The sequence below is a fragment of the Haliotis rufescens genome, unplaced genomic scaffold (assembly GCF_023055435.1).
Source record: "Haliotis rufescens isolate VD_foot unplaced genomic scaffold, xgHalRufe1.0.p SCAF_9, whole genome shotgun sequence".
Classification (NCBI taxonomy): domain Eukaryota; kingdom Metazoa; phylum Mollusca; class Gastropoda; order Lepetellida; family Haliotidae; genus Haliotis; species Haliotis rufescens.
Window position 1 is genome coordinate 34701574 of NW_025964383.1, and position 16481 is coordinate 34718054.

The 16481-nt window shown below is 39.3% G+C and overlaps 1 protein-coding gene across 15 annotated transcripts in view; it reads left to right on the plus strand.

Moving 5' to 3' along the window:
• Positions 1 to 16481, plus strand: part of LOC124147792 (serine/threonine-protein kinase 26-like) — a 91134-nt gene that overhangs the window by 52375 nt on the left and 22278 nt on the right. For 10 of the 15 annotated variants that reach the window (XR_007219528.1, XR_007219527.1, XM_048390304.1 and 7 more), the window contains exons 2-9: positions 1489 to 1725; positions 2241 to 2406; positions 3953 to 4110; positions 4475 to 4660; positions 5488 to 5630; positions 5820 to 5919; positions 8418 to 8501; positions 14882 to 15001. Coding sequence is in view for 13 of the 15 variants with exons in the window: in XM_048390304.1 (XP_048246261.1) it covers positions 1489 to 1725; positions 2241 to 2406; positions 3953 to 4110; positions 4475 to 4660; positions 5488 to 5630; positions 5820 to 5919; positions 8418 to 8501; positions 14882 to 15001 (1194 nt within the window). In the remaining 2 variants the exon portion in view is untranslated. The remainder of the gene's footprint in view (positions 1 to 1488; positions 1726 to 2240; positions 2407 to 3952; positions 4111 to 4474; positions 4661 to 5487; positions 5631 to 5819; positions 5920 to 8417; positions 8502 to 14881; positions 15002 to 16481) is intronic. The other 5 variants (XM_048390308.1, XM_048390314.1, XM_048390307.1 and 2 more) reach the window with 3 other exon arrangements.

The window sequence follows — 16481 nt, forward strand, 5'->3', positions numbered from 1 at the left end:
GTTCAATGGTGAAGTCATGTGATGGTTTTCCTCTGGACAGGACTTCCTGAACGTCTTGTCTCCTGTGTAGGTTGTCTGAATCATATCTGGATAACATCTGTCAGACATGTGTCAGTAGGATGTTTTGTTGTTTGTTTTGTTGTTTGTTATTTGCTGCACTCAGAAAAATTCCTGCAGTGTGACATCAGTCTGTTAATAATCCACTGATTGACATTGTGGGGATCAATCCCAACAATTGGGATACGTTGCCTAAGTCGACCAAGTAACCGAGCCTGACCACCCAATACATTTAGTTGCCACAGGCATTGGTTGCTGGGGACCTCTATCTTTACCCAGAATCCCCTACAGGCTAGCAGTGTCCGAGGTCACAAGCAAATAATGGTGTCTATAGCAGGTGACATCTTCTTAACCCCAAATGTTGTGACATATGTTTTTGTGTGTGTCTTTGGAAATGATATCCTAGGATCAGGTAGTCAGGCTCGCTGACGTTATTGATGCATGCGATCGATGTTCATGATGTCAATTACTGGATTGTCTGGTCCAGACTCGTTTATTTACAGACCGCCGTCATATAGCTGAAATATTGCTGAGTGCGGCGTTAAACAACAAACAAACACACAAGCATGATGGTGGAAATGAAATAGAAAGACAAATTGACAAACAAAATAATGGAGCCAGGTGAGAGGTGTTCAGCATCTTAAAAGTCACCACCTCTTTGTAAATAAAACAGTCAGGCAGTTGTCCTCAGCTTCAGTTTTAGAATACAATGGGTCAACTGACTCAATGGCCTTGAAACTGATGGGCCTCACAGATGTAAAAACTGTATGGCTAGGGGCCCCATATTGCCCAGAAATAAGGGGTATAGTCATTGGTGTAAAGCCCCTGGCAAATTGAAGCACTGCTCCTCAGCGTTTATGATCTGCACTAACCTCCTGAAGGGTGGAACTGGAGGAACAAGGCAACCAGATTATTTGTGGACATGATACACACTACGAATACAGATTGAGCAGATAATAGCTGGCAGCTAGACACATCACGTGATATTCCAATTTATATTCATGGTGTTCCCTGTCCTGATACCCTTGAAGCATGTGAAGTGAAATTATGTCTCATTTTGTAATTCCAAATGATGTCAAGCTCTGTGGAAATGTCCCCAGACTGCTGACTCGGTCTGATGACCTGGTTCCGGCATACCCTGATAAGATGGCCACTTGAATGTAGCATTGTGACAGACAGGTGGGACTTAACTATGGCAGGTTGTGGCAAATTGTCAAACTTGTGACGTCTTCATAAGGATTATGGCTGGACCATAAAGTACTGATTTTTGGCCCTTGATAGCGACAGTAAATGATCTGTGTTTTTTAACATTTGACTCATTTTTCTGGTTGGTGGAATGAAAAAAACATTGACTATCATTTTTCTTTTTTTTAGAGTAAAAAACATGTCTGGCCCTAGCTTCCTTCCCTCATTTCATGTTGTGTGTTGCAGGGTAGAGGAGGAACCATCGACCCAGAGGAACGGTTTACGAAGCTAGAGAAGATTGGCAAAGGTTCATTTGGTGAAGTGTTCAAAGGAATTGACAATGAGACTAATCAGGTTGTGGCCATCAAAATAATTGACTTGGAAGAAGCAGAAGATGAAATTGAGGACATTCAGCAGGAGATTATGGTGCTGTCCCAGTGCGACAGCCTGTTTGTTACCAAATACTATGGCTCCTATCTCAAGGTAGGTACCCCTTGCTGTTGTGTGGTGGGCAGGGTTCTGTACAACTGAAGCTGTGGGGAGCAAGTGGGAGATGTATTGGATATGGGACTCGCGACATTATTTGCTTGGGATGTAAACATACAGGTGAGAGGGTGACGCACAAGTGGGAGATGTATTGGATATTGGACTCGGGACATTACTTGCTTGGGATGTAAACGTACAGCTGAGAGGGTGACGCACAAACCTGTGTTGTAGTCCTCGTCACTTGAAATAGAATCCCGATATATCGCTGTTAATAATCAAGAACATAGCTGCACATCTGCTAATACTTACCAAGTGAAAGCAAGCCAACACAATACTAGACTTTATCTAATAAGAGGAGACTTGCTCCGTCGTGTGGTGGATAGAGTGTCTGCCTGGAGACAAAGGTCTCGCCTGGTTTGATTGCCTGGACGCTTCATTCCAAAAGACTTTAGAGAGATGGGACTTGTTGTTGCCCTGGTCGGCCACCACTAATGACTTCACTTCTATTTCAGGGCTCAAAGTTGTGGATCCTTATGGAATACTTGGGCGGTGGATCTGCCTTGGACCTGATGAAGGCTGGACCTTTCACAGAAAATGACATAGCAATCATCATTAGGGAAATTCTTAAAGGATTAGATTACCTTCACTCAGAGAGGAAATTACATAGAGATATTAAAGGTAACAAGTTCCTGACTTTTTAACGTGTTGAAATTGTGTGGGACATTCATCTCTCCACAATTGTCAAATAAAAGAAGAAGATTTTGTTCTGTCATGGTTGATACCAAGAAATCACACAAGTATCTAGATATTCAGTAATTCCAAGTATCAAATGAATTGTTGTTAAACAGTTCCTGCAGTGGTCCATGTATGTTGGAAACTGAAGTGTTTGGATTATTGAGGTTCTACTGTATAATGTAAAATAGTTCACTGTAGTGGTCCATGTATGTTGGAAACTGAAGTGTTTGGATTATTGAGGTTCTACTGTATAAGGTAAAATAGTTCACTGTATTGGTTCATGTGTGTTGGAAACTGAAGTGTTTGGATTATTGAGGTTCTGCTGTATACATATGTAAAGGTAATCAATTCCCTGCAGTGGTCCATGTATGTTGGAAACTGAAGTGTTTGGATTATTGAGGTTCTACTGTATAAGGTTAAATAGTTCACTGTAGTGGTCCATGTATGTTGGAAACTGAAGTGTTTGAATTATTGAGGTTCTGCTGTATATGTAATTGTGTGGGACATTCATCTCTCCACAATTGTCAAATAAAAGAAGAAGATTTTGTTCTGTCATGGTTGATACCAAGAAATCACAAAAGTATCTAGATATTCAGTAATTCCAAGTATCAAATGAATTGTTGTTAAACAGTTCCTGCAGTGGTCCATGTATGTTGGAAACTGAAGTGTTTGGATTATTGAGGTTCTACTGTATAAGGTAAAATAGTTCACTGTAGTGGTTCATGTGTGTTGGAAACTGAAGTGTTTGGATTATTGAGGTTCACCTGTATACATATGTAAAGGTAATCAATTCCCTGCAGTGGTCCATGTATGTTGGAAACTGAAATGTTTGGATTATTGAGGTTCTACTGTATAAGGTTAAATAGTTCACTGTAGTGGTCCATGTATGTTGGAAACTGAAGTGTTTGAATTATTGAGGTTCTGCTGTATATGTAATTGTGTGGGACATTCATCTCTCCACAATTGTCAAATAAAAGAAGAAGATTTTGTTCTGTCATGGTTGATACCAAGAACTCACAAAAGTATCTAGATATTCAGTAATTCTAAGTATCAAATGAATTGTTGTTACCCAGAACAGAATTTTAGCCCAACTGAAGTGTTTGGATTACTGAGGTTCTGCTGTATATGTAAAAATAATCAATTCCCTGCAGTGGCTCATGTGTGTTGGAAACTGAAGTGTTTGGATGACTGAGGTTTTACTGTATAAGGTAAAATAGTTCACTGCAGTGGTTCATGTGTGTTGGAAACTGAAGTGTTTGGATTTGTGAGGTTCTACTGTATAGGTAAACAGTTCTCTGCAGTGGTCCATGTGTGTTGGAAACTGAAGTGTTTGGATGACTGAGGTTGTACTGTATAAGGTAAAATAGTTCACTGGAGTGGTTCATATGTGTTGGAAACTGAAGTGTTTGGATTATTGAGGTTCTGCTGTATAGGTAAACAGTTCTCTGCAGTGGTCCATGTGTGTTGATGCCTGTCTGGTCTGTTTCAGCTGCTAATGTGTTGTTATCGGAAAACGGAGATGTGAAGCTTGCAGACTTCGGTGTAGCGGGTCAGTTAACAAATACAACCAATAAACGGCAAACGTTTGTGGGCACGCCATTCTGGATGGCACCAGAAGTCATTAAACAGTCCGCCTATGATACGAAGGTAAGTCGTCAGTGAGTCTCCAACACAAACATTGGACATTTTTTTGTCCTACACTATTCTTTCATAAACAGTTGTCTGAGTGGCTGCATTTGGCTATGCAGAGTTGTGTCCCTTTGGCTTAACAGGAACCTAGTATCATGGGTTCAAATCCCAGATTCTTCCTGATTGTTTCTATGGTTGTCGGCACCATGCCTGTGTTTGTGGGTTTCACCAAAGTGATAAACGTTTAAGACCTGCATCACTTCATCACTTCAGACTTGCCATACACATTAAGCTGACATGCTGTAAACTGAAATGCTGTCCAAAGCGTTGTTAGACCTATCTCACTTATTTTGTAGTTACTGTGCATTTGCTTCTTTTCCAGGCTGACATATGGAGTTTAGGCATTACAGCAATCGAGTTGGCCAAGGGGGAACCCCCCAACTCAGACCTCCATCCTATGAGGGTCCTCTTCCTCATCCCCAAGAACAATCCGCCTCAGTTAGTGGGCAACTATAGTAGACAATTTAAAGAATTTGTGGAGCTTTGTCTGAACAAAGATCCAAACAATGTAAGTATTTGATCAGTTACTTTACTTGTATGTTTATTACTCCCACCACCTAAAAGGGCAGGGGGGGGGGCAGTCATATAAGGCGCCACGATTCGCTGTGCAGAGTTGCGTCCCTTGGGCACGCCAGAAAACTATGTGGGTTCGAATCCCGGTTTGCCCCGATTATGTTTCTAGGTAGGGCTTTTCATCCACATTAAGCGAACACGCCATGATATAACTGGAATACTGTTAAAAGCGGCGTTAAACCCAACTCACTCTCTCAATCCAAGTGCACAGGACCAAGCTCTGTCTTGATGTTGACGTCACTTTTCAATGAGTTAATACCAATGTTTTCAACTAGAAATAATCCAGCATGTTACTAGCTGAAATTTAACAGTCATTAAACAGGAAGTGCATGTTACATTCTTCCTCTTGAGGTAACTAAGGGTCAGGACTTTCTGTTTTTTAGTTACCTTGCACATGACTGTCTTTTCCCCCAACAGGAACTAGTATTCTTCAACTAGAATGGGTATGACTTTCTGATAAGGTAGCTATGGGGAAACTTGCTGTTTCCTGAACCACCAGAAGTGATGTCATTAAACTGAAAGTGTATACGCAGTTTCTTGACAAGCTACCATATATTGGCATCTAAAATGCGACCACCCTGTAGAAATCTTCCATATCAATGCTAATTTATACCCCTTGTCTGCAATGAGATCCCGTTGAAGCACATAAGCAGAGCATACAGTCTGCATACAGGCAGACTCCTGAACGCTGTGAAGTCACGCCGTGTATAAATAACTCTTGAAGCCAGCATTAAAGCCAATATCGTCACTGCCGTGTTGCAGAGACCGTCCGCGAAGGAGTTGTTGCGGCATCAGTACATGAGAAGAGCCAGGAAGACGGGCTACCTGGTGGAGTTGATAGACCGCCACAAGCGATGGAAGGCAGAACGGGCCAATGAAAGCGACAGCGACGATGACAGTGATGAGTGAGTTAGGCCTTGAACTGTTGTTTTTCCATAACTGTGATTTAATCATTTGAATGTAGGCAGTTAAATCTTTTATAATGGGAATCTGATAATGGGAATTAAAATGTGTCCGATAATGAGACACAGGGCTTGATCTTGCGACGGTCAGACTAGTTTAGCTTCAGTAACGTGATCATGTGACTGTTGTAGTTCTGATAATGGCAGCGATGAAGAAGTCATGAAGGAGGGATGGATCATGACTGTGAAGGAAGCTGACAGGACATTGATGATGAATGGCTTGAATGAACAAGTAAGTGCAGATTGGGAAGATGTACACACCTCATGCTGCAGGGGAGGATGTTGCAGTGCCAACATCGTCCCCAGAGGAGGACGATGTAGTTGTGCCAGCATTGTGCCCCGGGGAGGACGATGTTGTGCAAACATTGTCCCCTGGGGAGGATGTTGTCGTGCCAACATTGTCCCCCGGGAGGACGATATGCTGATGTTGTCACTCTGGTGAGGATGTTGTAGTGCAAACATTGTCCCTCAGGGATTATGTTATGTGCAGACGAGGTCACCCAGGGAGGACAGTATACAAACATTGTTACTCAAAGGACGATGTAGTTGTGCAAACATTGTCACTCTGGGAACAATGTAGTTGTGCAAACATTGTCACTCTGGGAACAATGTAGTTGTGCAAACATTGTCACTCTGGGAACAATGTAGTTGTGCAAACATTGTCACTCTGGGAACAATGTAGTTATGCAAACATTGTCACTCTGGGAACAATGTAGTTGTGCAAACATTGTCACTCTGGGAACAATGTAGTTGTGCAAACATTGTCACTCTGGGAACAATGTAGTTGTGCAAACATTGTCACTCTGGGAACAATGTAGTTGTGCAAACATTGTCACTCTGGGGACGATGTAGTTGTGCAAACATTGTCACTCTGGGGACGATGTAGTTGTGCAAACATTGTCACTCTGGGGAGGATGTTGTACATGGCTTAACAGGCAGAGGCGGTAATGTTGTACACTCACAAGGCAGGGTTGATGTTGTGCACTGCTCACATGGGAAGGAGGAGGATAACCAAGATTACACCTGGTCTGAAAGTGAAGTGCATGAAATATGGCTGTGGGATTTACTTGCTTATCTCAAGTCCAATAAGGACAATTCAAGACGTGGGAAAGAAAGAAGCATCCGTGCAGTAGATAGGAAAATATAGATAGCCAGAGAAAGCATGAATATCTACAAGCGCTGGTGTTCCGATTAATCATGATCCTTGGCCAAATGTTTACATTTAAATGTTAACAATTAAGGAAGTCCTTAGATTCAATTACTGTAGAGAAAGCCACAAGTATCCCTGTTAGTTTTGAATTTGCAAACACAACACATGCACGAGAGGGTTTGGATTACGTAACAATGACTTGTGCACATTCTAACAGCGAGTGTGTGGGTGAAAGGTCCAACAGAACTTGTGTCAGACTAGATAAGCTGTGACACAGGTTGCTGTGTGAGAGAATACTTGTGTTGAAGCTTGCACAGCAAAGATTAACCACCACAATATATTGCAGCCCACGAGAAGACAGTAATTAACAAGAGCTTGCTTCTCTTCACAGCATCAATGCTAATTGGGTTTTACTATGGTAAAATTGATCTGTAATATCCGATGTTTGGTGATGAGGTGGTTAAAGCATTGCCTCGTCATGCCCCCAAACTGGGTTCGATTTACAAATGAGTGCAATGTGTCAAGCCCATTTTGGTGTCACCCACTGCGATGTTGCTGGAATATTGCTCAAAGCGGTGTAAAACCATTCTCACTCACTGTCATAAGACCACTGGGTGATGATGTAACCTAGTGGTTAAAGTGTTGGCTTGTCACACCAGAAACTCAGGTTCGATTCCCCGCATGGGTGCAATGTGTGAAGCCCATTCTGGGTCTCTTCTGCTGGTACAGCTGGAATAATGCTACGACCGGTGAGAAACCAAACTCACTCACTCACATGCTCACAACACTACTAAAACTTGGCATCACAATGACCTCATTTTATTACTAGTACTTGGGGAAGCACCAATTGAACAGCTAGTTGTGATTGGCTCATAGGGCAGGTTTGACAGCTATGCTGTTCTTCAAGGCAAACACCAGTCAGACTGAATCAGAACCAGTACCTGACCGACTGTTTTGTCAAAAAAAATTCAACTTGTCCAGAGTTAGAAGTCAGTTTTTATTTTTCACTGGTAAATGAAAATGTACCTTATTATGAAAGTGGGAGTCCAAAAGGAAAAGTCCCTAGTCCTTCCTAAATTGAAATAGTTTCGGATTTTACCGGGAGGAACATGCAATGCCACCAACCTTACATCACGCATCAGTGGTACAGTAGACATGTATGTAGATATTGCCAACAGGTGCTTGGAGATTCCCAGTATATCAACATCAACATGAGCAATGGCTAGTTAGTTTCTAGGGGTAGAGATAGCAGACCTCCATGTTTACGTTACCAGAAAATTGGACACAAAGAAAATAGAGGAATAAGAATTAATATAAAACTGTGCTGAACATGTGGGATTATGATATCCACTACAATCTTTCTGGAAGTTGTTGTTAGATTCTTATTTTAAATTATCATTTTCATTCATATTTAAGACAGAAATATCCAACAGCATTGCAAAAGAAATCTGATTTAGGACTAATTCTGAAATGCGATCTTCTTCTGCACGACTCCTGGAGAATGTCTGAGTGTTGTGATCTATGTGTTCCTTGGCTCAACTGGCCATTTTGTTTGACTGCATGCATGCCTTGTGTTGTAGATGGCTCGTGTAAATAACCCAGTGCCTAAACGCCAGGCACCCCCTGTGCCACCCCCACAGAGTGACAATTCACTTCTCATTGAGGTATCCGACTTGACACCGAAGCGGTGACTCACTCACTCACTAACTCACTCTCTAAGTGCTCCCTCACTCACTCTAGCTGTTCACTTGCACTCCAACCTTGCTTCTTCTTGTTGAGTTTTACACTGGATATCATCTTTGTTTCTCTCACAAATATCTGTTGTTTTTTGTTGTCGTTATTTGTATGTTTGATTTTTACTTCTTCTTTTTTATTCTTTTCATATTACTTATTTGATACTGAAAGTAATATTCACCTGTTAACAGAATCAAAGTCTATTTCTTTCTTATATTTGACATATTTCTTTTGAATATTTCAAGTTTGTATTCTCGATAGCGAGATGTTCCTAGATAGGCTGTACGTATTCACCTTCACAAACTCTCTTTTACTAAGAGTTAATTCATTTGGAAATTAATATTGTCTCTTTGTCATTTAGGGAGAAAATTTAAGCCAAAGATATATTTGAAACCAAAGACCAATCCTTTTCAAATGTTGTTGTTTGGACACGAATGATGGAAAGAAAGTAATATGACCCGTGAGATTCAGTGTTAGAATTGTGTCAATGTACCCCAATGGTGTGTCAACATACCCCGATGGCGTGTCAAGGTCCCCCGATGGCGTGTCAACATACCCTGATGGCGTGTCAATGTACCCCGATAGTGTGGATCGTTGATCACAATATCAATCACTGGATTGTCGGGTCGATATTGTTATTTACAGACCGCCCTCATATAGCGGGAATACTGATGAACAACCATCAACAACAAAATCTGACACAAATGTTTTAGACCCGACTAATGACTTTCATCAATACCTGCCAGATGAAGGGATTCAATGTATATAATATAGATGCTGTCATTTTGAGTAGGATAAAAGTGAAGTATAATTCTGTGTGAAAAATAGATTTGCAAACCCACTAAAGAAGCTCTGAAATACAAGGTAGGATATTGTCAAGGAGGTTCTGATTGCTGTTGTAAAATGATATCGCTCAGATAACCACGTTCAAAGTGAATAGGAATCCTAAAAGTACTTCTAAATGATTTCTCAATTAAAGGCAAAGAAATCCCTATTTTTCAACTCTACTTCCAATCAGTAAATTGTAATAGATAGAGGAAGAGTGCCAGTTCTTTATCCGGCTATAAACATACTTTGTTTTTGCACAGTATGTCCCGATAAAGTGCTGGCACAAGTTCTCTATGTTAAAGCACTGGCAAATCCTCGAGTTCCAAGAACAGCAGATTGTGCAAACTCACCATGCACATTTAAAGCAGATTACACGATTTCATATGAGCTGTATGGTTTCTGCAGTCAAGTGTTTGTTGTTTGAGGCCTGTTATGCTAAAATATTCAAGTTTCACGAAGCACGAGAGTTTCACACCTCCATAAACTGTATACCTTTTGGTACTTTATCAGCATATGAATGTACTCCTCTTGGCCAAAATAGTGACCACCCATTGGACGAAAGTATTGGCCTGTGCTCTTATTCTGATTCCTAATCCAAGACCTGATGCTGTAGCCAGCTGGGGATATAAAACATTTGAATGGCTAATTGTGGTTGTTTTGAGTGCTGTGATTGATTCGAACGAGTTTTTTGCGGTTTTCTCTATTTACTCCAAACCAATATTTGCAGGTTTTGACTTGATCCAAAACCATAAGATTTGATGACATTTTGTACTTTTTATCCCATAAATTGTCTTTTTGAAACGTTTTCACTTTTATCTGAAAATTATGACTTAATGACTGTTTCAGCACTGATATTGTTAAAAAATATGTATTATTATAGATTTGTGGTAGTATAGCATACAAGCCTTAAAGGTGCTATAATATAATATTTTTGACATACTGAACAGTTTTATTTTGGCTAGAGAGTTTGTGAAGGATGAAGTGTGTACTAGCAGAATGATGCTTGTTTTCCTACAAGATCTGTTGTAGTTTATTTTTAGTCTTCACCGTATCATATTTCACTTCATTTACCATCACACTCAAATCACAAGATGAACAAACTAAACATTTAACTTTTATAGTCTCATTTATGATTTTCAAATTCCTAATATTCAGTAAATTTACAGTTGTTGGTTGACATGTGAGTGAAGGATTTCATTTTGAAAGAGTGAGAATTTTCTTTGAGACGTTTCAATTGGAGTTAAGTAAGCTAAGACAACAAAATATACACAGTTGAAAACAACATGTTAAAACACTGGGGAAAAGGAAGACTTCTTTCTGCTGCTTGTGTTTTAAAGATAAGGTGTGTGAACAGGTGTGTGCACTTGGCGTAAATCTGCTATGAGGATTTACATCGTGTGCACACCTGTTATGACGTTTGTACATACATGTAAACAATGTTGAAGTCGGTTCTTAAGTAAGTTGACAACCATTTCTTTTAGATTTGTTGGTGTCATTGAGTATCTGATACCTTGAAATTTCGTTTGAACTGAGTGTTCAAACCAGATAACACATTTTTGAAAGACTTATCCTATCTCATACTGTGCATTTCATCCTCCTTCTCCGGTCCTTGTGTCGAAATGATCCTAACACAAGTTTCCAGCTTAGAAACAAACACCACGTCTGTTGTGAGAAAGACACTTTACATCACTGTAGAACTACGTTATGAGACAGACACTTTACATCACTGTAGAACTACGTTATGAGACAGACACTTTACATCACTGTAGAACTACGTTATGAGACAGACACTTTACATCACTGTAGAACTACGTTATGAGACAGACACTTTACATCACTGTAGAAGTCTGTTGTGAGATAGACACTTTACATCACTGTAGAACTACGTTATGAGACCGACACTTTACATCACTGTAGAACTACGTTATGAGACAGACACTTTACATCACTGTAGAACTACGTTATGAGACAGACACTTTACATCACTGTAGAACTACGTTATAAGACAGACACTTTACATCACTGTAGAACTACGTTATGAGACAGACACTTTACATCACTGTAGAAGTCTGTTGTGAGATAGACACTTTACATCACTGTAGAACTACGTTATGAGACCGACACTTTACATCACTGTAGAACTACGTTATGAGACAGACACTTTACATCACTGTAGAACTACGTTATGAGACAGACACTTTACATCACTGTAGAACTACGTTATGAGACAGACACTTTACATCACTGTAGAAGTCTGTTGTGAGATAGACACTTTACATCACTGTAGAACTACGTTATGAGACAGACACTTTACATCACTGTAGAACTACGTTATGAGACAGACACTTTACATCACTGTAGAAGTCTGTTGTGAGATAGACACTTTACATCACTGTAGAACTACGTTATGAGACCGACACTTTACATCACTGTAGAACTACGTTATGAGACCGACACTTTACATCACTGTAGAACTACGTTATGAGACAGACACTTTACATCACTGTAGAACTACGTTATGAGACAGACACTTTACATCACTGTAGAAGTCTGTTGTGAGATAGACACTTTACATCACTGTAGAACTACGTTATGAGACCGACACTTTACATCACTGTAGAACTACGTTATGAGACAGACACTTTACATCACTGTAGAACTACGTTATGAGACAGACACTTTACATCACGGTAGAACTACGTTATGAGACAGACACTTTACATCACTGTAGAACTACGTTATGAGACAGACACTTTACATCACTGTAGAAGTCTGTTGTGAGATAGACACTTTACATCACTGTAGAACTACGTTATGAGACAGACACTTTACATCACTGTAGAACTACGTTATGAGACAGACACTTTACATCACTGTAGAAGTCTGTTGTGAGATAGACACTTTACATCACTGTAGAACTACGTTATGAGACAGACACTTTACATCACTGTAGAACTACGTTATGAGACAGACACTTTACATCACTGTAGAAGTCTGTTGTGAGATAGACACTTTACATCACTGTAGAACTACGTTATGAGACAGACACTTTACATCACTGTAGAACTACGTTATGAGACAGACACTTTACATCACTGTAGAAGTCTGTTGTGAGATAGACACTTTACGTCACTGTAGAACTACGTTATGAGACAGACACTTTACATCACTGTAGAACTCTGTTGTGAGATAGACTCAGATATCGTAAGTTCAGATATCAGTGTGTTGCATTAAGCTTAACCCTATATGTTCTGATGTTGGTGTGATTGTTGGATTTAGCTTAACCTCGTAAGCTCAGATGTTAGTGAGAGTTGAATTTAGCTTAACCCTGTAAGTTCAGATGTTAGTGAGTGTCGGATTTATCTTAACCTCGCAAGTTCAGATGTTAGTGAGTGTCGGATTTATCTTAACCCTATAAGTTCAGATGTTAGTGAGTTTTGGATTTATCTTAACCCTATAAGTTCAGATGTTAGTGTGAGTGTCGGATTTAGCTTAACCCTGTAAGTTCAGATGTTAGTGTGGGTGTCGGATTTATCTTAACCCTGTAAGTTCAGATGTTAGTGAGTGTTGAATTTAGCTTAACCCTGTAAGTTCAGATGTTAGTGAGTGTTGTTGAATTTAGCTTAACCCTATAAGTTCAGATGTTAGTGAGTGTCGGATTTATCTTAACCCTGTAAGTTCAGATGTTAGTGAGTGTCGGATTTAGCTTAACCCTGTAAGTTCAGATGTTAGTGAGTGTTGAATTTAGCTTAACCCTGTAAGTTCAGATGTTAGTGTGAGTGTTGGATTTAGCTTAACCCTGTAAGTTCAGATGTTAGTGTGAGTGTCGGATTTATCTTAACCCTGTAAGTTCAGATGTTAGTGAGTGTTGAATTTAGCTTAACCCTGTAAGTTCAGATGTTAGTGAGTGTTGTTGAATTTAGCTTAACCCTATAAGTTCAGATGTTAGTGAGTGTCGGATTTATCTTAACCCTGTAAGTTCAGATGTTAGTGAGTGTCGGATTTAGCTTAACCCTGTAAGTTCAGATGTTAGTGAGTGTTGAATTTAGCTTAACCCTGTAAGTTCAGATGTTAGTGTGAGTGTTGGATTTAGCTTAACCCTGTAAGTTCAGATGTTAGTGTGAGTGTCGGATTTATCTTAACCCCGGTAAGTTCAGATGTTAGTGAGTGTTGAATTTAGCTTAACCCTGTAAGTTCAGATGTTAGTGAGTGTTGTTGAATTTAGCTTAACCCTATAAGTTCAGATGTTAGTGAGTGTCGGATTTATCTTAACCCTGTAAGTTCAGATGTTAGTGAGTGTCGGATTTATCTTAACCCTATAAGTTCAGATGTTAGTGAGTTTTGGATTTATCTTAACCCTATAAGTTCAGATGTTAGTGTGAGTGTCGGATTTAGCTTAACCCTATAAGTTCAGATGTTAGTGTGAGTGTCGGATTTAGCTTAACCCTATAAGTTCAGATGTTAGTGTGAGTGTCGGATTTAGCTTAACCCCGTAAGTTTAGATGTTAGTGTGAGTGTCGGATTTAGCTTAACCCCTGAAGTTCAGATATCAGGAACCATGGCTCAGCTCCAGCTTCTAAAGTTTCTTCTACAGAGGAATTTCCCAGTAGATGAACAGTCTGCAGAAATTGCTTCCATGGAAGAAAGATTATTTATTCCCTCTGAACAGAATAACTTCAGGACAGCATATGTTCCATATGCTCAAAACAAATGCAGTCTACAATTAACCAGAATCTTTATATCCAACTTACCCTTCATGTCATATATTGTTTGATTTTGTTCTGTATATTTTGTTAGTGTATCTCCTCATACTTCCTCTGTTATATTTCCCTCTTGAAATGACATCCGCTTGCAACACCTTACTTTGTTGTGTCTATTTACTGTTATAAAGGTTATGTTGTCTGTGTTTGTTTCCTAATGGCCTTCATAATGATCATTATGTTTAACCCAATGACAAATCTCTTCAAAATGATGGTCTCTATGAATAGCCGCAAAATTGCATCCTAAAGGAATATTCAGTAATTGCTCTTTGAAACTACAAAAGCTAATATTGATTTGAATTTGAAAATTCAAAACAATGTAAGTTGAGCTACCCTTTTTGGAAAAGTGTTCCAATCTTTCAACTGGATCCATTGATGCAATTGGTTATGGACAAAGTTGAGAGTGATCTCCCTTAGTTGAATTAACCTTGACCTTGTGTGTTTCTGTTTCTCCCTTGCGTTTGTTTGCTGTGAACATGTGTGATACTGCCTATGTATCCCTATAACATATCACAAAGTTGATTAACAGTAAAAGGACTATTTATATAATATATAAGCACCATAATTTTTATAACTTATTTCATGCTGTTAAAAATTAAGTTGAAAACCAACTCTTCCTAACTTTGAATCAACTGTCTTGTTGTCTGCTGTGTAGAATAAGATGTATGTAACATAAGTGTGTATGTGAGAAACTTGTATATTGTTGAGCCACATTTTTCCAGAACAATCGTGGTCGGGGGTTTAAGCAAGATATGCCTCCTCCTCCATACCCCAAACCTTATGGTATGGGCGTAGGGCAAAAACCGCACTCTGCCCATAACCTGTATCCAGGCCCAGTACAAGTAAGTTGCGTGCTCATATATGCTCGTATTCCCTGTCAAGGTGATACGAGTAGTAACCCTTATATAACCTCTACTATTGGTTCATTAATCACCACTCAATGACATATACTGTTTAATGGTTGCAAAGTAACACTCACATTTCTTATATATGTTTATATTTACATTTGAAAAATAATGAAAATCAGAGCAAAATGTTTGCAATTTTCGAGTTGGCTCATTCCTTAATGTTGAGCCAGATTATTTCTTGGTGAATATATTTTTATTTTGGGGTCATTTGAGAGTTGCTTGCAGCATCAGTTATGTACACACAACATTCATACTGACTGCACCACAAAACACTTGCCCAACACTGATGTTCACAATAGTGTCACAGTAAAGACTTCTATTAACCCTCAGTGTAGCCCAACATCATGAACCCTTTAACCACACTACCCAGCCTTTCCTGTTGTGGTTGGAGGGTTAACATTCAGTTGAGTGAATGGCCACTAGGTGTCCCTACGTAGTAACACTTCATTTGACAGAGGGGAAAATGGGTTTGGATGTAAAATAACGTATGTCCTCTTTAGTGCATAACCCACATCCATCGATTGGAATATCGCGTAGCTGAATCAGAGACTCTTCCATCGCCATCACTACATACTGCACCTGTAGAAACACATAGACTGCACTGATTTGTAGTTTTGCACGATGCACGCTTACGAGAAAAGGCCACAACAGATGAAGAACTTGTTCTTTGTCAGAGCCCGATGTTTTTGTGTTGGTATTTTTATGTTTTTTGTGGCAGCGATATTGAACTATTAACTAAATCTTTGATTAAAAAAATGTCACTGTGAAAGAAAAATAAAAATAAATCGGAACAAGTGATGAATTTATTGTGGCCTAAAAATTATGATTTTCAATTTCATGGTTTGTATAAAGTGTTTGATGTACTTTAACCCTCGAAACCCTGAAATATAACTTGGATGCATTGAGATAGCTGCTTATAATACCATGCATTACGGTGAAGGGATTAGTTTTAAGGAAGTGTATTTTAACAGGCAGCAATCACATCCCTCTCACTGGACTACTGACAGAAAGTACATCAATATTTTATATAAGGAACCTATAAGTATTGAAAACCATAGTTGATGTATACCTTTATTGAATAGAGTTAATATGATGTGTATATTCCCTATTTTAACTTTCTGGTAGCACTAGATATTGTACGTAGTAGACTGAACCCAGCTAAGTCATTAATCCCCATCTCCATGCATGCTTCATATGTAATAGACTGAAGAAAACAGGTGAGGGTTCATGAATATTGGGGGGACATATTTGTTGGAGTCAAATATCCCCTAAATAGCCATGATCCCTACCTTGTTTGGTTCAGAATATATTGTTTAGTGTTTGAATTTTGTTGGTTTCTTTTCATGATGCTAAGATAATTTTGTTTTTATTAAGAATATTAAATGACAGGTGTTTTAAACTGAACTGTGATTAT